This window comes from Caretta caretta, chromosome 1 (assembly GCF_965140235.1).
Source record: "Caretta caretta isolate rCarCar2 chromosome 1, rCarCar1.hap1, whole genome shotgun sequence".
NCBI lineage: Eukaryota > Metazoa > Chordata > Testudines > Cheloniidae > Caretta > Caretta caretta.
The window spans coordinates 156,329,548-156,347,776 of NC_134206.1; the positions used below are offsets into that span (position 1 = coordinate 156,329,548).

General features: G+C 41.3%; 1 protein-coding gene across 4 annotated transcripts in view; it reads left to right on the top strand.

Moving 5' to 3' along the window:
* The window catches only part of KDM6A (lysine demethylase 6A), a 278,230-nt gene that overhangs the window by 22,554 nt on the left and 237,447 nt on the right, over positions 1-18,229 (top strand). For all 4 annotated transcript variants that reach the window (XM_048864912.2, XM_048864944.2, XM_048864934.2 and 1 more), the window contains exon 3: positions 16,879-16,987. In XM_048864912.2, the coding sequence (XP_048720869.2) occupies positions 16,879-16,987 (109 nt within the window). The remainder of the gene's footprint in view (positions 1-16,878; positions 16,988-18,229) is intronic.

The following is an 18,229-nucleotide window of genomic DNA, read 5'->3' on the forward strand; positions in this document are numbered from 1 at the left end:
AAATTGGGGTTTATATGTACTTTGCAAAGAAGAGTAAGAAGAGGTTAGAAGCAAGTAATCTAAATTAGCAATGTAGCAGAAAGCTAATCGGGAATTTGAAACAAAATAAATGCATAACAGTGAATATTTAATATGGAATTTGCAGCTGTAGGATAATTGAGGCTGGTAGCTTAGTTTTTAGAAAGGATTAGAAGTTCATTTTAAAATAACAGTAACTGCAGTTATATTAGCTAAAATAAAATTGATAAAGGATATCAGTCTTTGTACTTCAGAGTATAATTTGATCATCTCCTAGAGCCACAAAGACCCCTCAGTTCATAGTATTCCATGGTTAGGGACATACATTAGTTATAAGAGATCTTAGGCATTTGTTATTGCCAGACTAGATCTGGTCTGGGTTCACTGTTCTCAGTTTCTGTGCTATGCTTTGATGGTTCTCTGTGGCTCCCTACCTTTTGTAAGTTGTCCACTCCAATCCCCGCAAATATCAAGTTTGGCTCATGTTTTTCTGTTACTCATTATCTTCACTGGATACCTCTTACAAAGATTTGTTGTTGGTATGTTAGAGAATACAGAGATAAAATTGGCCATTACAAAATTTTGATTTTTTGAAGAGGAGCTCTGAATTTTTGCATAGTCTTAAAATTTGACATCTTAAAGAAACCTTTGATTTGTGTCTCAGAAAATGAAGTGAGGGCCAGCGGCCTCTCTGTAAATACTACTACTACTACTACTTTTATTTTCTCATTCCACTATTTTTGGCAGATGGCTTCTGAATTTTGAAATGTCAGATGAAAACTTCTGTTCAACATCTTTAGGAGGAAGTATTTTCATGTGTTAAGTTGCTTTGGTGAGCTACTCAACGTTGCAGTAGTCAAAGCTAGTTTGTATTTGGTTGGTCATGTGAAGTTTCAGTTCGCTCCTCAGGTATTTTACCTGTCACCATTAGTGTGTATATATATATATATTTTATAAGCAGTGAGGTGAAAAAACCTAAAGTATGGTGACATATAGCATTGATATAGATATTGATATATAGCATAGACAGGGCAGATTGTATTTTAATTTGTTTTAGCTGGTCAAGGTGAACCCTAGGCTCCCTCCAAGGTTGACTGTAACCAGCTAACTGGTATTAAAATACAACATTCCCTTTCTAGGTTAGAAATTAAAAATGTTATAACATTCTTAAAGTCTAGTGTAGGCAAGGCGGTATATACTTTAACCATTTTCGCATGTGCTAAACCCTAGGGGGAAACCTAGGCTTTATTTTAACATGTAACATATAATGTGACACTGTTTTCTGCTGCCAAACCTTTCCTATCCAAGAGTAATAAAATACAAATCTGTCATATCAGCTTTCTAGTTGCAGAAACCCTCCTGACCTCTCACTTCCAGAGCAAGGCCTCTAATTAGACACATATAAATGTTTGCAGATGGCAAATGTAAGCAAGAGTATATGTTTCATTGTCTGATCAAGCATGTTTAAATACATGGATTCGTGGATTTTGGTATGGTAGGGTACATGACCATAGCAGGAGGTGGAAAGTTTTGTGTAGCTGGGCAGCAAGGTAATGTTCTATCATTGATTAGAAAGGGGTTGGAGGTTTTAAATGTGAGTTTTCAAACACTGGAACACAGTGCATTTGACAGTGGTGAGTAGGAAACTTGTGAAGAATGATGTAAATTGCAATTTCTTGCTGCTTGGAAAAAGTGCACTGCAGCAAAAGGAACTATTGAAGATATTAATGGAGGATGATCCAAAAGTAGTGTAGCTTGTATAGCACCTAAACAGAACCAGAATTGGCAGGATGGGGGATTTCACATTTATTAGAAATCCCTAGGTGCTGAAAGTTGAGGACCTCCACTCCTGGAGAAAGCATTTTGGTAGGAATATCAGCAGCTGGTTCTGGATGTAGGGTATGCATTCCTCAGTCCTGTCCCCATTTTTTTTTGTCAGTTTCTTGCCCAGTGATGATTATACTTAGAGTTTATAGATTTCGTCCTCTGGCTAGTAGTCTGGTCGACTTTTCCTATGTGAGACTTATTTTTCTTAAAGGTAAACTAAATGTAAAAAGAAAGGTTAATGTAATATTAAGGTAGACTACTTTATTCCCCAAGTCAGAAAATCAAAACAAAAAATGAAGCCTCGCAAAGCAATATTAATTGCGAGAATTATTGATGTTTAATATACTTAAAATACATATGTACATTATAGCCAACTTAATATTGCTTTAAGTTTAACCTTCAAATTACTGATTTTTGTGACCATGACACCAATTTAGAAATTACTCCTGAAAATAGGAAAAATAATAACACACAAGGTTAGTATAATGGGAAAATTAGACAATATATTTTACTTTATGCAGCTTACTTTCTACATAGTAAATTGCACTATAATCAGTTTATTCCTTTTTGTAAGTATCTTATGTAGGAACAGGGTCATGAAAACTACTTTTAGAAAATAAGGAATGCGATTGTAAAATTATAAATATTTGTGTGGAAGTTGGAAGGGTAGTACCTGAAATTAGTTTTACATGTTTTAAAAATTGATAGCTTGAGGTTTTCAGATTTCTTTAAAAGTCTTTTATATCAACTTTCTATATTTAAAGGGACGCATTTGCAAACAGGCTTAATCTGTTACTAATAAGTTTCGATTATTAAAAATTAGTTTTACAAATCCATTTTGCTTATTGTTGTGTTCTTGTGTTGTGCTTCTCTCATCTTGCACACTTGGTTCAATTACATTTTCTTTGTTTTTATGTTTTCACTGTCAGGTTTTTATATGCTGCAGAGGGAAAATGTTTAAGGCAACTTTCCATAGGATATTTGTGAAAACATTTTTATTGATCTTTTGTATTAACTTGCTTTTACAAAAATTTGGGACCATATTTAAATTGACAGTTCACTTTTATGTTTTGGATAGAACAGAGGGGAGAAAGAGTTGGAGCAGGTTAAAGTAGATGAAGCATATAAATACCGGAGAACGTTGGCAGATTGTAGACTTGAAATTGTTCAGTTCTTGCAATAACATTTTCAAACTAAACCGGATATAGGGTTTTTTTTAGTAATAACACATTAGCAGCAAAGATGCCTTTGCCTTTTTTTTTTTTTTTTTTTTTTAAAGCTTACATTGCTGTAGTTAAACATTTTATCCATTCTAGTGAAATGTCAGCTGGACTACAGGGCTCCTGTCTGGGCTACAGAGGGCTCCTATGACTAGTCCCAACCCATTGGATGTTAGAGAATAGAAGTGAGTACTTGACAACCCCCAGCGCCTGGCTGATTGATTTTATTTTTGTTCCATGACCAGGTAGAAAGAGCTGTTTGTTGTGACTAATTGTATTTGTGGTGGGGTTGTGTTTTTTTTAATAGTTTGGTAGTGAAGATCAGGACTCCTTCATTTTGAGGCAACATCTGGTTTTATGGTTAATGGCTGCAATTGTTTTTATAACTACTTTGCCTTACTAGGGTTTGTGTGTTTGAGGATTTAGTGAATTGTTTTGGGGGGACTCATAAATAATATGTCTCCATTTGAAGTAAATTAACTGGTATTTATTTTGAGGTGATTGACTCTAAAAAATTTGTGCTATCCTTTGGGGACTTGTTTTGGTGGAGAAAAATTGTTTTTAATAGTTCCTCAAATGAGAGAATCAATAAGTCCTGCAATCACTCTTGGATTCTGATTTTACAGTGTGGATTGGGTAGATGTGGTGGGGTCACGGTAGGCTGAGAGTTGTCATCTAAATTTATTCTCTCTCCCATATACTGTTAATAGGTTACAGAAATGTAGCCATGGTTGAATTTGAATAAGACATTGCTCTTGTTATATTACAAATTTATTTTAAAAAGCGTTGTTCCAAATATTGCTAAGGTGGAGACATCTTGTGAACATATACATAAGTAATGGTCCCCAGAGGCTAATTAGAAATTTGAATGAGACTTTATTTTCTATATAGCAGTGTATTTTCTTTAAAAAGCTGTGTACATATTTAAAAAGTGTTTTAGAAAATCTTGAGCTAGAAACTTAGTTATTTTAGTAGTTAAAGGTTGTAAGAGTATACCAGAGAGAACCTGAACTGTTGTACATTTTAGTTATTTTTTGTGTTCTGAGGGGCAGGGACTTGTTAGTATTTTATTATTGCTTTGCTTAAAGTTACAATGATTATTTCTCAAGGGAACTGTATTAACATATGCCCAGATTATCAAGTTTGTAACTGAACTGAAAAATCACAGATTTGAGTTTTAAAACTTTCTATTAGGGACATAATTTTTACCTGCTACATTAAGATTAATTATGGGTGAATCAGGGATGTTGTGTTAGTTTAAGGTGATATGACCCTTCACAATTTCTCTGGATTCATGAGACCTTAAAATACAATGAACCCGATTCACACCCCCAGTTGTCACAAACTAATAGTTCATGTAGACAGGTCCCAGCAAGAGAGAGCTTATGAAAGACCGAAAGCTGAAGTAATTGGAGAGGAGAAAAGGAATCCTGATGAATCTACCCTGTACTAGCCTGCCATGGACTGTCGTGGTTGACTCTGCTGAAATGCATTAACAGTTTGTTTATGCATTTTGATCTTGTCCTGTTTCAAAGAGGAGTAGATCAAAATACATTAAGGAACTGCTAATGTGTCTGCAGGGTGTACCCAGACCATTAGTCTGTGGCAGGGTAGTGTGAGGCAGTTTCACACGCCAGCTTGCCGCAAACTGTTTGTGTGAAGAAGCTCTTGGTTTTGTTGAGCCATTTGGACATTAGTCTCCATAGGCTCCTGGCTAATAAACATTATACCTCTTTCTCCATGGAATTTACCCTGTAATTCTCTGTAGAAGGATTTTTCAAAAGGTCAGTGAAGGAATTACTAAGGTTTAAATTGCACTGTGGTCTTCACCCTGCCCTGGTTGCTACAGTCTGATATCTCTCCATTTGTAATTATGGCTCATAGTTGTCTACTCATAAGGTAACCAGGGACCCAGAGATTTCATTAAAGACACTTTCAAACAGTCCATGTTCTCTGTTCTGACTCTAGATATTTTTTTCTCATTACTTCATCTTCAGAGGAACGTTAAATGAACGTTGTTGCTTCTGTTTTATTTGTAGAACCTTGTCTTGAATTTTAGTTTTTTTATACAAAAAAGATGCACCTATCCAAGGTGCTAGGTGCCCCAGCATAAATTACAAAATCAAAATAGGATCACCCGTTGAACACTAAATTCCCATCTCCCCCATACATCTGATTTCACCGAGGCCCTCTGCAGCAGCCCACGTGAATAGATTTCCCGTGTAGTAGCCTCTGCAGGTCAGTAGACTTAAGCTTTCCCAAGCTGAAAAAGCCCCTTTCAGAGTTGAGGGTACATCACAAAGGATGCTCTACTGCCAACCCCTAACCCACTGAATCAAGAGAAAACCAGCCTGAATACTTTTGCTGATTGCAATTGTGGCAGTATGACTCTGAGAGGTGGCTTTTCAAGTGACAAGGTCACCAACCCATTTGTGACTTTATAGATCAAAATTGGTACCGATCATAGAGCACCAATGACATGCTGCCAAGGAGAAACACAGCTTGAAAGACAGCTGCATTGTGCATCAGTTTACATTTCTCAGTTAATCTAGAATATAACCTCATTTAGAATACATTGCAATAATCCAGTCTTGAAATGTGGCAAAGGCACCTCACTACCATGATCCATGCCCATCTGAAAGAAATGGTCGTGGTCTCTAGACCGGGTGCAGGTGGTAGCAGGCATTCCTGGGCACAGCTGCCATACGATCCTCCAGCAGCAGTTGGAGATTGAATATAGTCCTATATTGTGAACACAGGTAACATGGTAGAAATATACCCTCTGTGGGGAGATATCAGCCTTACCCCTCATCTACTGGCATGATCTTGATCTTACTCAAATTGGGGCATAGATGAGAGCTAGCTGTCTGAAACGCAATCTCCCTCAGATACTTGGGCAAGACTATCAACAGCCCTGGCTGGATCGGGGGAGACAGGGATATTGAGCTGAATGTCATCAGCATATTAAAAATACCAAAGTCCATATCCTCTCACTCTCCTAAAAGCCCTATATACACATTGTCTCCTCTTCAGGATAGAAAAGTCCACATGATAGTGCCCTAAGGGAAGAGAGAGCTTTCTGGGAACATTTTGCCAGGAAAGAACGGAGCCACCCAAGAGCAGTTTACTGTCCACTATTGCTGAGGGGTGCAGGTGAGGTAACAAAATCTTGTGATCAGCAATCCTGAAGGTTGCTGACAGATTTAACGGTATCTGCATGGACCCCGATCTTCATCCATTGCTAGGAGGAGATTGTCTACCAATGCAACTGGTGCAATTTCAATTCCATGTTCAGGTCTGTAACCAGATTGAAAAGTATCAAGGAGATCTGAGGCAACTAGACACTCAAGTTGTTTTGTGACCGCTCTCGTTATGAACTTAATTACAAATTGGATACTGGTCAACAGCCATGTTGTCATCATCAAGTGTTGGTTTTTGAAAAACGTTTTGTGCTGTTCTCAGTTTAAGAGATGCTGGCATCTGGTCCTTCTTAATTGAAAGCATTGATAATCTCCACCTTTTCTGGGTCCAGTTCTTGATCACTGGCATTTATTATCCTTGAATGACTTGGATCCAAAGGAGAGAGTGGGATAAAGTTGCATGCAATACAGTAACTCCTCACTTAACGTTGTCCTGGTTAATGTTGTTTCGTTCTTACGTTCCTGATCTATTAGAGAATATACTCGTTTAAAGTTGTGCAAAGTTTGCTTATCACGTTTGGCTGCCACCTGCTAGTACAGTACTTTGTCCACTACTTGCTGGATTCTCTGGAAGAGTAGCCCGTTGGAGCTAGCAGGTGGGGGCTTGGAACCAGGTTTGTCCGGCAGCACCGCATCAGTTCCCCTCCACCCCCCCCCCAGCACCTTCTGCCCACCAGCAGGCCCCAAAGATCAGTGCCTCCCTCCATTCTTCCTCCCACCCACAGCAGTCAGCTGTTTTGCTGTGTTCATGTGGCTCTGGGGGGGAGGAGTGAGGATGCGGTTGCTTGGGTGGAGCAGGGGCGGGAAGAGGCCGGGTGGGGCCTTGAGGGAAGGGGTGGGGTGGGGACAGGCCTAGGCCTGGGCCAGAGCCGGGGGGTTAAGTACCCCCTGGCACTTTGGAAAGAACAGTAAGAGGAGCAGCCGGACGATCTACCCTCTGACTCCACTACCTCAATCAAGCTTCACAATCATCATTGTGGAGTATAGTATTAAATTGTTTAAATCTTATACCTGTATTATCTTGTTTAAAATTGTTAGCTTATACTGTATATGTATGTAATATCTTTGGTGACAAAAATTTCCCTGGAACCTTCTCCCCCCCCCCCCCCCCCATTTACATTAATTCTTATGGGGAAATTGGATTCCCTGAACATTGTTTCGCTTAGTTGCATTTTTCAAGAACCATAACTACAACGTTAAGCGAGGAGTTACTGTACCTCTAGAACATCAGTCATTATCCATGGCCTAAACTCAACCAGGGAAGAGCTACTGCTTGTTCCCTCAAAATTCCTCTCTGCAATCAAGGCAGGAGACAGCTCAGCCTGAATCCAAGCATTTTATCTACACGATAATCTGAAATTTCCTCTTTCGCTAGGATGATCTGCATACCAGCCCAGGATTGTGCTCAATTTAATACAGAGCTCCACCTAAAGCCATCAATTTATTTTTCCCTTTTTCAGTCAGAAAACCTTGCGACTACTTAAATATATTTTCATTTTCAGGAAGTGGCGTGAAAAACAGGGTTTTATGTAAACCATTTTAATCTGTGGAGGAAATTTAATGCTTTTCTTGTGGTGTTTGGCAGTCTTAGATAGGGGCTACATTATCCTCCAAATCCTATTTTGTTGGACAGATTAAAAATGATCCCATTTTATAGGCAGATAAATCGGCAATTCAAGCGCCTCGTTTAAGACTTTTAGGCTTGTTCTGCTGGGTGTATGACATGGGTGGGCGGGGCGGGAGAATCTGCATGAGAATTTGGGAAATCTGTACAGTTGGTGAATTCCATGTGAGATTATGGACTCTCTTCAGTTTTACCAAGCTGCTAACTCCATTTTGAAGATGCAGTTTTGTCTTCTCTGTGGTTTTTACCTCCATGTTGAACTGAAATTCCAAGGGCAGTGAAAGAGAACTGACAGTAGAGAGTTATTTAAATCACGATGGTCTTCTGTTTAAATAGGAACATCCTATAGTAGACTGACTCCCACTGGGAACTGATTTGTGAGGGGAGAGGGTGCCTGGCAACAAATTCCCCCTAGGAAGGGTCTGGGGCTAGAAGGTTATAAAAGTGCAAGAGCTGGTCTATTTGGGGTGTTTGGTCATTTTCATCAGCTCAAGCAAAGGAAAGCTGTTGCAGGAGTCTGAGGTGGGGGGACCCTCTCACTCTGAATTTAAGCATCTCTTCTCTTCTCCCCCTCTCCCCCCCCCCCAAGAATTCACTAGGGAAGGTCAGCTAGAGTGAGAAGTTGTGTTAAGGATGTTTTTATTTTCTATATCATCTGTACTCTCTGGATTTCTTGTGCAATGGAAAGGACAATGGTGTTAGAATCCTATGCAAAGTGCATGCATGATGCTCCATATACCACTGCCCCTTATGTAGGTGAACTGTGGACTCAGAACATCCTCATGTTAAGAGTTCTGTGGGATGATGTGTTTAAGCTATGAGGGGGGTCTGAGGAATCACGGCTGATTCCAGGTACAGGAGAGTGGGCTGCTTGGTCGCAGCTCTCAGGAGGGATGCTAGACGGAGCAGTATGCCAAGGGATCCAGTGACAGTGGTGGTCTCTGGATGCTGTTCAGACTCTAAACACTTAAAGCATGCTGGGATTTAATGTCTGGATCTCTTCACAGCACTCTGAGTGTCCAGTGAGGAGGACCTTGTTTAGAGGTGTGAAAGGCTACAAGACTACTATCTCATCAGTACATCTGATTTTCCTGTGCATTACAAATCTGAATTGTTGCTGTGTTCCTCAGATACAGTTTTTGAGCAACAGAGCCTTGTCTGCTCTGAATGTACTTGTGGTTAAAGATGTGTATTAAATCACTAAAGATGTGTTTCTGTATCTTGTCATAGAGGCATGGTAGCTAAGATTGCATTCAGTTTTGAACTTCAAGCAGGGGTGAAATTTGTGTATCCTCACAAAGGGCTAGATTGTCAGTCTGTGATTATAGCTCATGGCAAAGGGAAATATGTGTAGGGTTGCCGTTGGAGCAGCCCATGAGGGAGAATCAGATCTCCTTTCTGGTCTGAGGGCAAACTGCAACAGCAGTATATGTGTTGCAAGTGCATGCTCCCCAACATGCCAGTGTAATTAATTATACTTCTGGGTGTTTAGTGACCAGGGAGTTGGAGTGGAAGCTCCATGTCGTCTTGCCCATATGCGTAAGGGAGGACGTACTTGCTTTATGGATCATCATTTCCCCTGTCTGCAGGAATTGGTAGTATGGTACACTGGTGCAAGAGAATAAACCTCATGTCTGTTTTGCTCCCTTGTGCAGGACAGGCCATGACTGGCCCATAACTTATAGTCTTTATTGTTTGAATACAGAATTAATTTTCTGGGAAATTGCAAGGAAATCTGTTATTTTGCAAAGCAAAAAAAAACCCACCACCCCCAAAAGAAAACAAAAATCCTGACTTTTGATTTTAACACACTCTCAAATTTTAGCAGCATCTAAAGTATAGTATTCAATTTTTATATGATTTTTGATTTGATTCCTGACAAATGACATCTGTATCAGTGTTCCATGTTGTATATATTTGATGTGGTATTGATGTCTCAGTCTCAATTGCCCTTGTGATTGTGAGGAAAACTTCAGAAATGTGAACAGGGTAAGTGAAGATCACTTTAGGATTTTTGTGTCTTCCCCAACTGCCACCACTACCTGTGGCCAGTCACCAGCTTCTCCAGAGGGATTGGCATCAGTTGGAGAAGCAGTTATGGTGGTTGAATGCCATGTGTTAGGTGAACATTAGGGGAAAAGTGTGGGTTGCCAGGAGGGTGAGATTTGGGGAGGGTAGAATGGTGTTGTTCATGGTTCCTTCCGCTTTTTTTAATGTACCCCAGTATATTAGCCGTTTTTGCAACTGCATCACATTGTTGAATTGTATGCAATGTGCAATCTATTACAACCCTCAGATACTGTTCTGTGCTAATGCCTAGTCAGTTGGTTATTCCTTATTTTGTAGTTGTACATTTGATTTTTTTCCCCCCCTTGTCTTTATTGAATTTCATCTTGTTGTTTTCAGACCAATTGTCCAGTTTGTCAGGGTTGTTTTGAATTCTAATCCTGTCCTCCAAAATGTTAGCAACTGCTCCCAGCTTGGAGTCCTCTACTAAAAAGTTAAGTTGAAGATCTGCCTTTTGAAGATCAGTGAAGCTGTTTAGCTGCAAGAATGATGAAGCATTCCACTCTTTGAAAGAGGTTTTTAGAGATGCACTTTGGTTCCAAGGTCTCTACACTTCAGTCCGTAAGAGGAGGCAAGTTAAGCTTCAGATTTACTCTGAAGACCAACCTCCTAATTTTCTTAACAGCAAAAGGCCTTGGATCCTCCCTAGAAGAGACCTTTGTATCAGAATTGTACAATTCATGCAACACCTGGTTCAAGAAAACAAGTTTGACTCCATGGTCAGAAGTCCTGGACTGATCTACAAGGATTTATACACTTTCCCTCACCATTTGGCAGGTGCTTTCCTTTCATTTTGGACTTGGAATGACTATGGACTGCTGAGTCCAAGAAGTAGTCCATAAGGTCTATTCAGTCCAGTTTCAGTCCTTTGCCCTTCAACCCAGTCTTCCTTCAGGGACCCATCTCATGAGATACTGCTAAAGCAAAAGGTGGGGACTCCCTTCTACAACTAGGTGCATTGGAGAAGTTTCCTCTTGAGTTCTGGGATGAAGGTTTTATTCCTATCACTTTCTTGTCCCAAAGAAGAAAGCAGGATGCATCCTGTTCTAGACCTCAGGCAACTCAACAGATTAGGTCATCACTTCAGGTTCAGGATGGTCAGCTGATCTTCTGAAATTCCCTCCCTAGATTGGTTTGCTGCTCTACTTTTGATGGATATTGCCTCTGCTTGAAAGGTGAGAGAGATTCAAGAGTTAATAGCAGGACCATCATATACAGTGTTTCATGAAGTCTAGGTTACTTTCAGGCCTTGTCTTATACAACAACATTGTATAAGACAATTAAGTCGATGTACGTTGGGTCAGCATACAGCTACCATGGTAATTACTGTGGTTTTTCATGGCCCCATGACCCTCCTTCTGCCAGTGGATGTGCGTCCTCACCTGGAGCGCTTGCACTGATTTAAGTGGGGCAGTGTTGGAGCCTGCATGGGGCTCACAGCTGGAGTTTCCCATGCCCACAGAACAAAGCCATTCCAAAAATCATCTCATGTTTTTGTAGTGTCCCTATATCAGAAACTTACAAGGCAGCCGCTTGGCGCTTCTAGTTTTAGCCATGAGATATGGTGCTTGGTTTAGCTGAGCAGTGCTACAGTTTTTAAGGCGGACTCCTGACGCCCACCTCTTTAGAGAATTACCAGTTAGCCATGCATCTACAGTGGAATCCACATGACAAGCACTCAGAGAACAATCACAGTAACTGTGGCTCTTAGATATGGAAGATATTTGGTCCATGTGGATCCTGCAACCTAGCCTTCCTTTCCCTGCCACTGGAGAGTCTTTTACATAGGATTCTGTATTGACGAAGGACCTGAATGGAGATTGGGCCTGCTCTGCCACTTAATGGCCTATGTGATGGGGGCACAAGGACATACAGGATGCATGCATGGTCCCAACGAATACTACTGACCAAAACAATCTGTTCTCATGTGTATGGGGCACATTTGCATCTACAGTTGAATACAGGTAGAAAAAACAACTAAGAACCACGTTTATTGTACAGTAACTGGGCTCTTTGAGTAGTGTCCCTAGAGGTTCTCCACTCCTAGGTTACTCCTGAAGGACTTCTGCACCAAAAAATTAAGAATTCTGCACACATTTTAAAATTCTGCATATTTTATTTGTCAAAATAACATAATATAGTCACACCATTTTCAATTATTTTTGGTAGTTTATTTCAAAATACTTGTCAGCAAGTGTCTGTAACAGTACAGACAACAAAAAAGATTAAGGAAATGTTTTTTGACAAATAGATGCCTTACTATTTATATACCTCCACAGTGAGCGAGAGGGACAGAATCTTGCACGCACACCCAGTCCTGCCCTCCCATCCCAATCCAGGTGTGGGGCAAGTAGGTTCAGCCTAGCAGGATCCAAGTATGGAGGGGCTTAGCGTGGGGCAATCCAGGTGTGGGGTGAGAGGGTTCTGTGTGGGGCAATGCGGGTGGCACGGTGGGGGGTCCAGGTGAGGGGAGGGCGGATCGGGGTGCACAGAGGCTCGTTGGGAGGTTCTGGATGCAGGTGGAATGGGACTGGGGGCAGAGGGAAGGTCTTAGGTCAGAAGATGTCAACCATTTTTTTCCTGAGTTTTCAGCTTCAGGCAGACTTACCCAAACTCTTCCTGTGCAGAGCAGAAACTGAAATAAAAAACAAAAGGATGTTTGTTTTTACTTCAGCTGTTTGGCTTATTGACATCTTAGTGTTTTGCTGGGCTCTATTGTTTAGTCTTGTGCAGGCTCTGACTTTTAGAAATCCCTTTTTTGATACTGAGGTAACTGGCTGTGGTAGTTTCCAACGCAGGTTTGGACATGCCTCTTGGGGAACTGTACTCCACAGGTGGCTGTTGCTGTCCTTCTGCTTCTCTCGTAACTTGTGGCCATTTCTTCAGTATGTAGGTCAGTGGTGGGCAACCTGCGGGCTGCATGGGGCCCATCAGGGTATTCTGTTGGCGGGCTGTGAGACAGTTTGTTTACATTGGCGGTCCGCTTCCTGCAGCTCCCCTTGGCCGGGATTGGTGAACCACAGCCACTGGGAGTTGCAGGTGGTCGAGCCTGCGGACGGTCAATGTAAACAAACTGTCTCACTGCCCGCCCGCCAGAGGATTACCCTGACGGGCTGTGTGCGAGCCGCAGGTTGCCCACCACTGATCTAGGTTGTCCGAACTCAACGCTATCTACGTAACCACAATATTGTACTCAACATAAGGATAAAACATTGAGGACTTATTCTGCCTTTATTTCCCAAGGTGAAATAGAATATTTCATATCTCAAAGGAATATCCAAAGCAGCAGCGAAAATGTCGTGGACAGTACCCATTTTCAATCATATGGAAGGTTTTCCATTTTCTGGTTCTTGTTACCTGTCTGTGAACCCCTTCCACTTTTGCTGTATTGTTTTTGAGGTGGATTGATCAGACCTGAAAATGGTATTCACGGTGGGGACATAAGATTTGTATAAATATTGGGCATACCACAAACCCAGACAATGTGGAGTAATGTCAAACCTGGCATGAGCCTGATTCCCAGGCTCCTTTTTAGCAATTACTTTCCTCTCCCTCAGCCACTCCATTATACCTGACTCCCCCAAGCCTTTGCAACGCTTCTGAGGGGTGCAGGAAATACATTTCTGTATTATAGTTTAAATGAATTATTACTCCAAGTTCTGTATTAGTATTCCTACTAAGGAATGTATTTGTCAAAAAAAAAATTCCTCCATGTCTTTTGTTGTCTGCATTGTTACATACATGCTGACAGGTATTTTGAAATAAATTACCACAATAATTGAAACTGGTGTGATTAGATTGTATTATTTTGACAAAATATTCAGAATTTTGCTGAATTTTAAAGTATTGTGTGCGGAATTTTTAATTTTTTGGTGCAAAATTCCCTCAGGAGTACAGAGAAGTTTTTACACTTGATGTATCCCAGTGGCTGTCGATCTATGTAGTTACAAATCCTTTTGGGTCTGATTCCTTGAGATTCCCACCCAAGAAAATCCATGTTGGTGTGACCTCCTTTTTTCAAAATGCTTTTTAATCTCTCGCTTCTAGGGGAAGACTTGCTTCTTCCTCTGAGGCATGGGTGGGCAAACTTTTTGTCCCGAGGGCCACATCTGGGTGGGGAAATTGTACACAGAGGCATGAATGTAGGGCTGGGGCAGGGGGTTGGGGTGTGGGAGTGCAGGGTGTGTGTGTGTGTGGGGCATGGTGTGCGGGAAGGGGCTCAGGGTAAGGGGTGGGGGTGTAGGAGAGGTGCGGTATGCAGGGAGGGGCTCAGGGCAAGGGGTGGGGGTGCAAGCTGTGGCCTGGTGCCGCTGACTTTGAGCAGCTCCGGGGTGGCAGCAGTGCTGAGCGGGACTAAGGTAGGCTCCCTGGCCCCGTGCAGCTACCGGAAGTGGCCAGCATGTCTGGCAGTGGCTCCTGGGGGTGCGATAGGGCAGGCGGCTCCTCAGCGTGTGGACCTTGCCTGTGAGTACCACCCTCGAAGCTCCCATTGGCCACGGTTTCCCATTCCCAGCCAGTGGGAGCTAGGGGGGCAGTGCCTGCAGATGAGGGTGGTGCACGGAGACCTCTGCTGTCCCACAAGGGTCGCAGCAATGTGGTGCTGGCCGCTTCTGGGAGCGGCCTGGTGCCAGGGCAGGTAGGGAGCCTGCCTTCGTCTCGCTGCGCCATGGGGCTGGCCATTCCATGGGCCAGATTGAAAGCCCTGACGGGCTGTATCCAGCCTGCGGGCTGTAGTTTGCCCTCCCCGGCTCGAAGTGGAAAAGTATTGACTCCTTTCCAGGGATGTCTTCAAAGGTGTTTGGTGGGAAGAAGAGATGGTTTTTGAACCAAAATCTGTACTAGAGTATCCATATTTGTGTGTGTGAGGACTAGGTATACTGGGTTTAAAAAAAAAAAAAAAAAAAGTTGTGCAGACTTAATTTTCCGGAAGGAAAAAGAGATTATCTTGGTGTTTCCTATTCTCCCTTGAGAATGGAAAGCAAGGAAAACACTTTTGCTTTTTATTCCTCTGTTGCCTCCAATCTGAATTTCCAAGAAGAGCTTTAGAAGTTAAAATGAATTATGTCACATGATATCCCTGTGAATGTAGGTAAACATCCTAAATATTGCTGGCTGAGGGGTTGGAGACAAAGACATAGTGAAAATCTGACTTACTGAAGGTCATACAAGATGTGTGTGAAATAGCCAAAAACAGACCCAGGTGTCCCAACTCCCACCCTTGTACTCTAACCACAAGGTATGTTTTCTCCTAAGTGTGGTTTGATAAAATTTGATGGAATCACTGTAGGGTCCCAGATGCTAAACTGTTTAAGCATGTCTGATTTATAACCTTGAATAGTTCAGGGAAGTCGGGCTCATGCCTGGTTAGAGGGATCCTGCTGTGTCAGTGTTCTCCAGAAATTGAGATTTTCTCTTAGTCTTTGGTCATCTTTGCAAAGTTGTCTTCCTCATCTGATTACTTGCCCAAAAGATTTTATGGGTCACCAAATTCTTGTTTGGAGTTTATCCATGTCGCAAGCTGTGATGTGAGTAGTAGAAAACCAAATTGTATTTTACCTGCTCTGTATCAGAAAATGTTAATTATGTTTTGCCGAGACCTGGCTAGAATACAAGAATTCCATTTTACAAAAAAATTTGAGCTTTCATTATTTTTGTTTTTGTTCTGCACTGAAACAAAAACTAGACCTTATGAACTTTTTTCTCCATAGAACAAGAGAAACGGACCACCACCCCCTAGAATAGCCAGAGAGCCTGGTGGCTGGGTCACTCATCTGGAATGTGAAAGACTACTTTCAGGTCCCATTCCAAGTTTAGAAATTGACTAGGAGTTGAAAAGCCAGGCCTTTAAGGCGCCACCGGACTCCTCAATGTTTTGCTAAACTAAGGCATGTCTATGGTAGCGAATTTACAGCAGCACAGCTGTACCAATGCAGCTGCACTGCTGTAAGATCACCCATATAGCCGCTCTATGCCGACAGGAGAGAGCTCTCCTGTCGACATGATAATACCACCTCAAAAAGTGCCGGTAGCTATGTTGGCAGGAGGAGTTCCCCCGCTGATATAATGCTGTGCACGCTACCATTTATGCCAGTGAAATTTATGTCACTTGGGGGTGGGGAGGGGGTGTTCTTTTCACATCTCTGAGTGACATAAGTTTTGCTGACATAAGTGGTAGTGTAGACATGATCTTCATGTTCAAACAATTTTAAATGCTTTTTTATATTAAAGCATTTTAATTCCCATTCCATAAAAATTCATCTTGACACAGATTATGAGGAAAAAAAATGATCTAGTAAATAAGAAATGGTAAATTAAGAATTAGAGTAGTTATATGTTGTGTAATATAATTATTTAAGTATGTATAGATAGTGTATCCTCCCTGGTTACCAAAAAAGTATCAAATGACAGCAGCCAACCAGACTCAAATGTTCTTTGGGAAAATAACTAAAGCACAAATGCAAAACAAGATTAAAATTGATGATTTTAATCAGTTTCCTACTTGCTGATTTAAATCATAATTACATTCAGTGATTTATATCACTTCAATTTAAATCAATCCCCTGATGTACTGTATCAATTTGTTTTGCCTTAAGGAAATGAAGTGTGTGTCAAGTTCACAAGTAAAGAAAAAAAGATTTTGTTTTTTCTGTATTACAGATATTAGTATCGCTAGATATTTGTGTTTGAATCTGACACTTTTTCAGTATGTGCTCTCCCTCTTTTTCTTGCTTTAAAACCAAGGATGACATAATTCTGAAAGAGCTCTGGTTGTTGCAGAAAACTGCAGAGTGTTTAGTTTTGCACAATAACATTAGGTTTGGTAAAAGGTTTATATTTGTATTAGAAAGAAGATGCATTTATAAAATGTGCTTTGTTCAGTACAATACAGCATTGTGAAAATATCTGTACTTCTCTTTTACAGGCTGTTCGCTGCTATGAATCTCTGATATTGAAAGCTGAAGGAAAGGTCGAGTCTGATTTCTTTTGTCAGTTAGGTCACTTCAACCTCTTATTGGAAGATTATCCAAAAGGTAAGGCTTTTTATCACATTTTTATAGCAGTTTTAATAACCATAGTGTCTTTAATGACCCAGATTTGATTATGACACCATAATATAACCATAAATATTGGGTAGATCAACATCGGCAGTTTCTGTTGGCTTGCACCATGCTTCAAAGTCCGTAACAAAATGAGTAATATGTCGCCATACTGAGGAATACTTTTGTTCTTCCCTTCCCCCAGAGAAACCTTGTGGGCAAGTGTTTTAGTAGAACATGTTTAATGGTTCACAAACAGATGTGAGTAATATACAAACATAGTACCTAATTGTTCCCCACGTTTCTTTTGTTGCTGAAAATGTTCAAAAATAAAGTAAACCGACTACAGCATAACCATAAGTGTATATCGGATGTAGGCATGGATATGACAACTAGAATAAGAGTTGGTATTAGAAATGAAAAGGAGACCTAAATGTATACCAGGAATATTGTTCAGATCCCTGATCTGCGCTTGGCACAAGCCCGAGGAAAAGGGGTCAGGTATTAAGCAGCATTTGTGCTCTCCCAAGTCTGTGAACAGCCAGAGACTGGTGTTTGGCCCTGATGTAAGTTACAGCAATCTGAAGGTTGTTCTAACTTATGTGGGCTGAAAAAACCATGATGCAAGTTGTTCCAACGGGCTAGCATAGCACTTTGGCCTGTGCCACTGCTGCTTCTTTCCCACTTGGTCATTCCCTAGGTAAGGCGTTCCAGTGCACCAAATGAGCCAACCAATGCAGACTAAATAGAGTAGGGGTTCTCAAACTAGGGGTCGGGACCCCTCAGGGTGTAACAAGGTTATTACATGGTGGGTCATGAGTTATCAGCCTCGACCCCAAACCCTGCTTTGCCTCCAGCATTTGTAATGATGTTAAATATATAAAAAAGTGTTTTTAATTTATAAGGGGGGTCGCACGCAGAGGATTGCTGTGTGAAAGGGGTCACCAGTACAGAAATTTCAGAACCACTGAAATAGAGCATTTTCAAGACATCTACCTCATGCTAATGGAATCATGGTCAGCAGTCACCCTTCTTTACCACCACAAACTCGTCCGCTGTGGGCTACCTAACGTGGTCTGCGTCACTGAAACATGGTTGGCTGACAAGACCAGCCCAGTGCTAGCTCACCTTGCGGTGTTAAGCTACTCTGAACACTTAGACATGGAGAATGGTAGAATAGTGATTTTATTCTCCTCCAGGTTCAAGTGCAGAAGAGACTAGTTTAACATCAAAGAG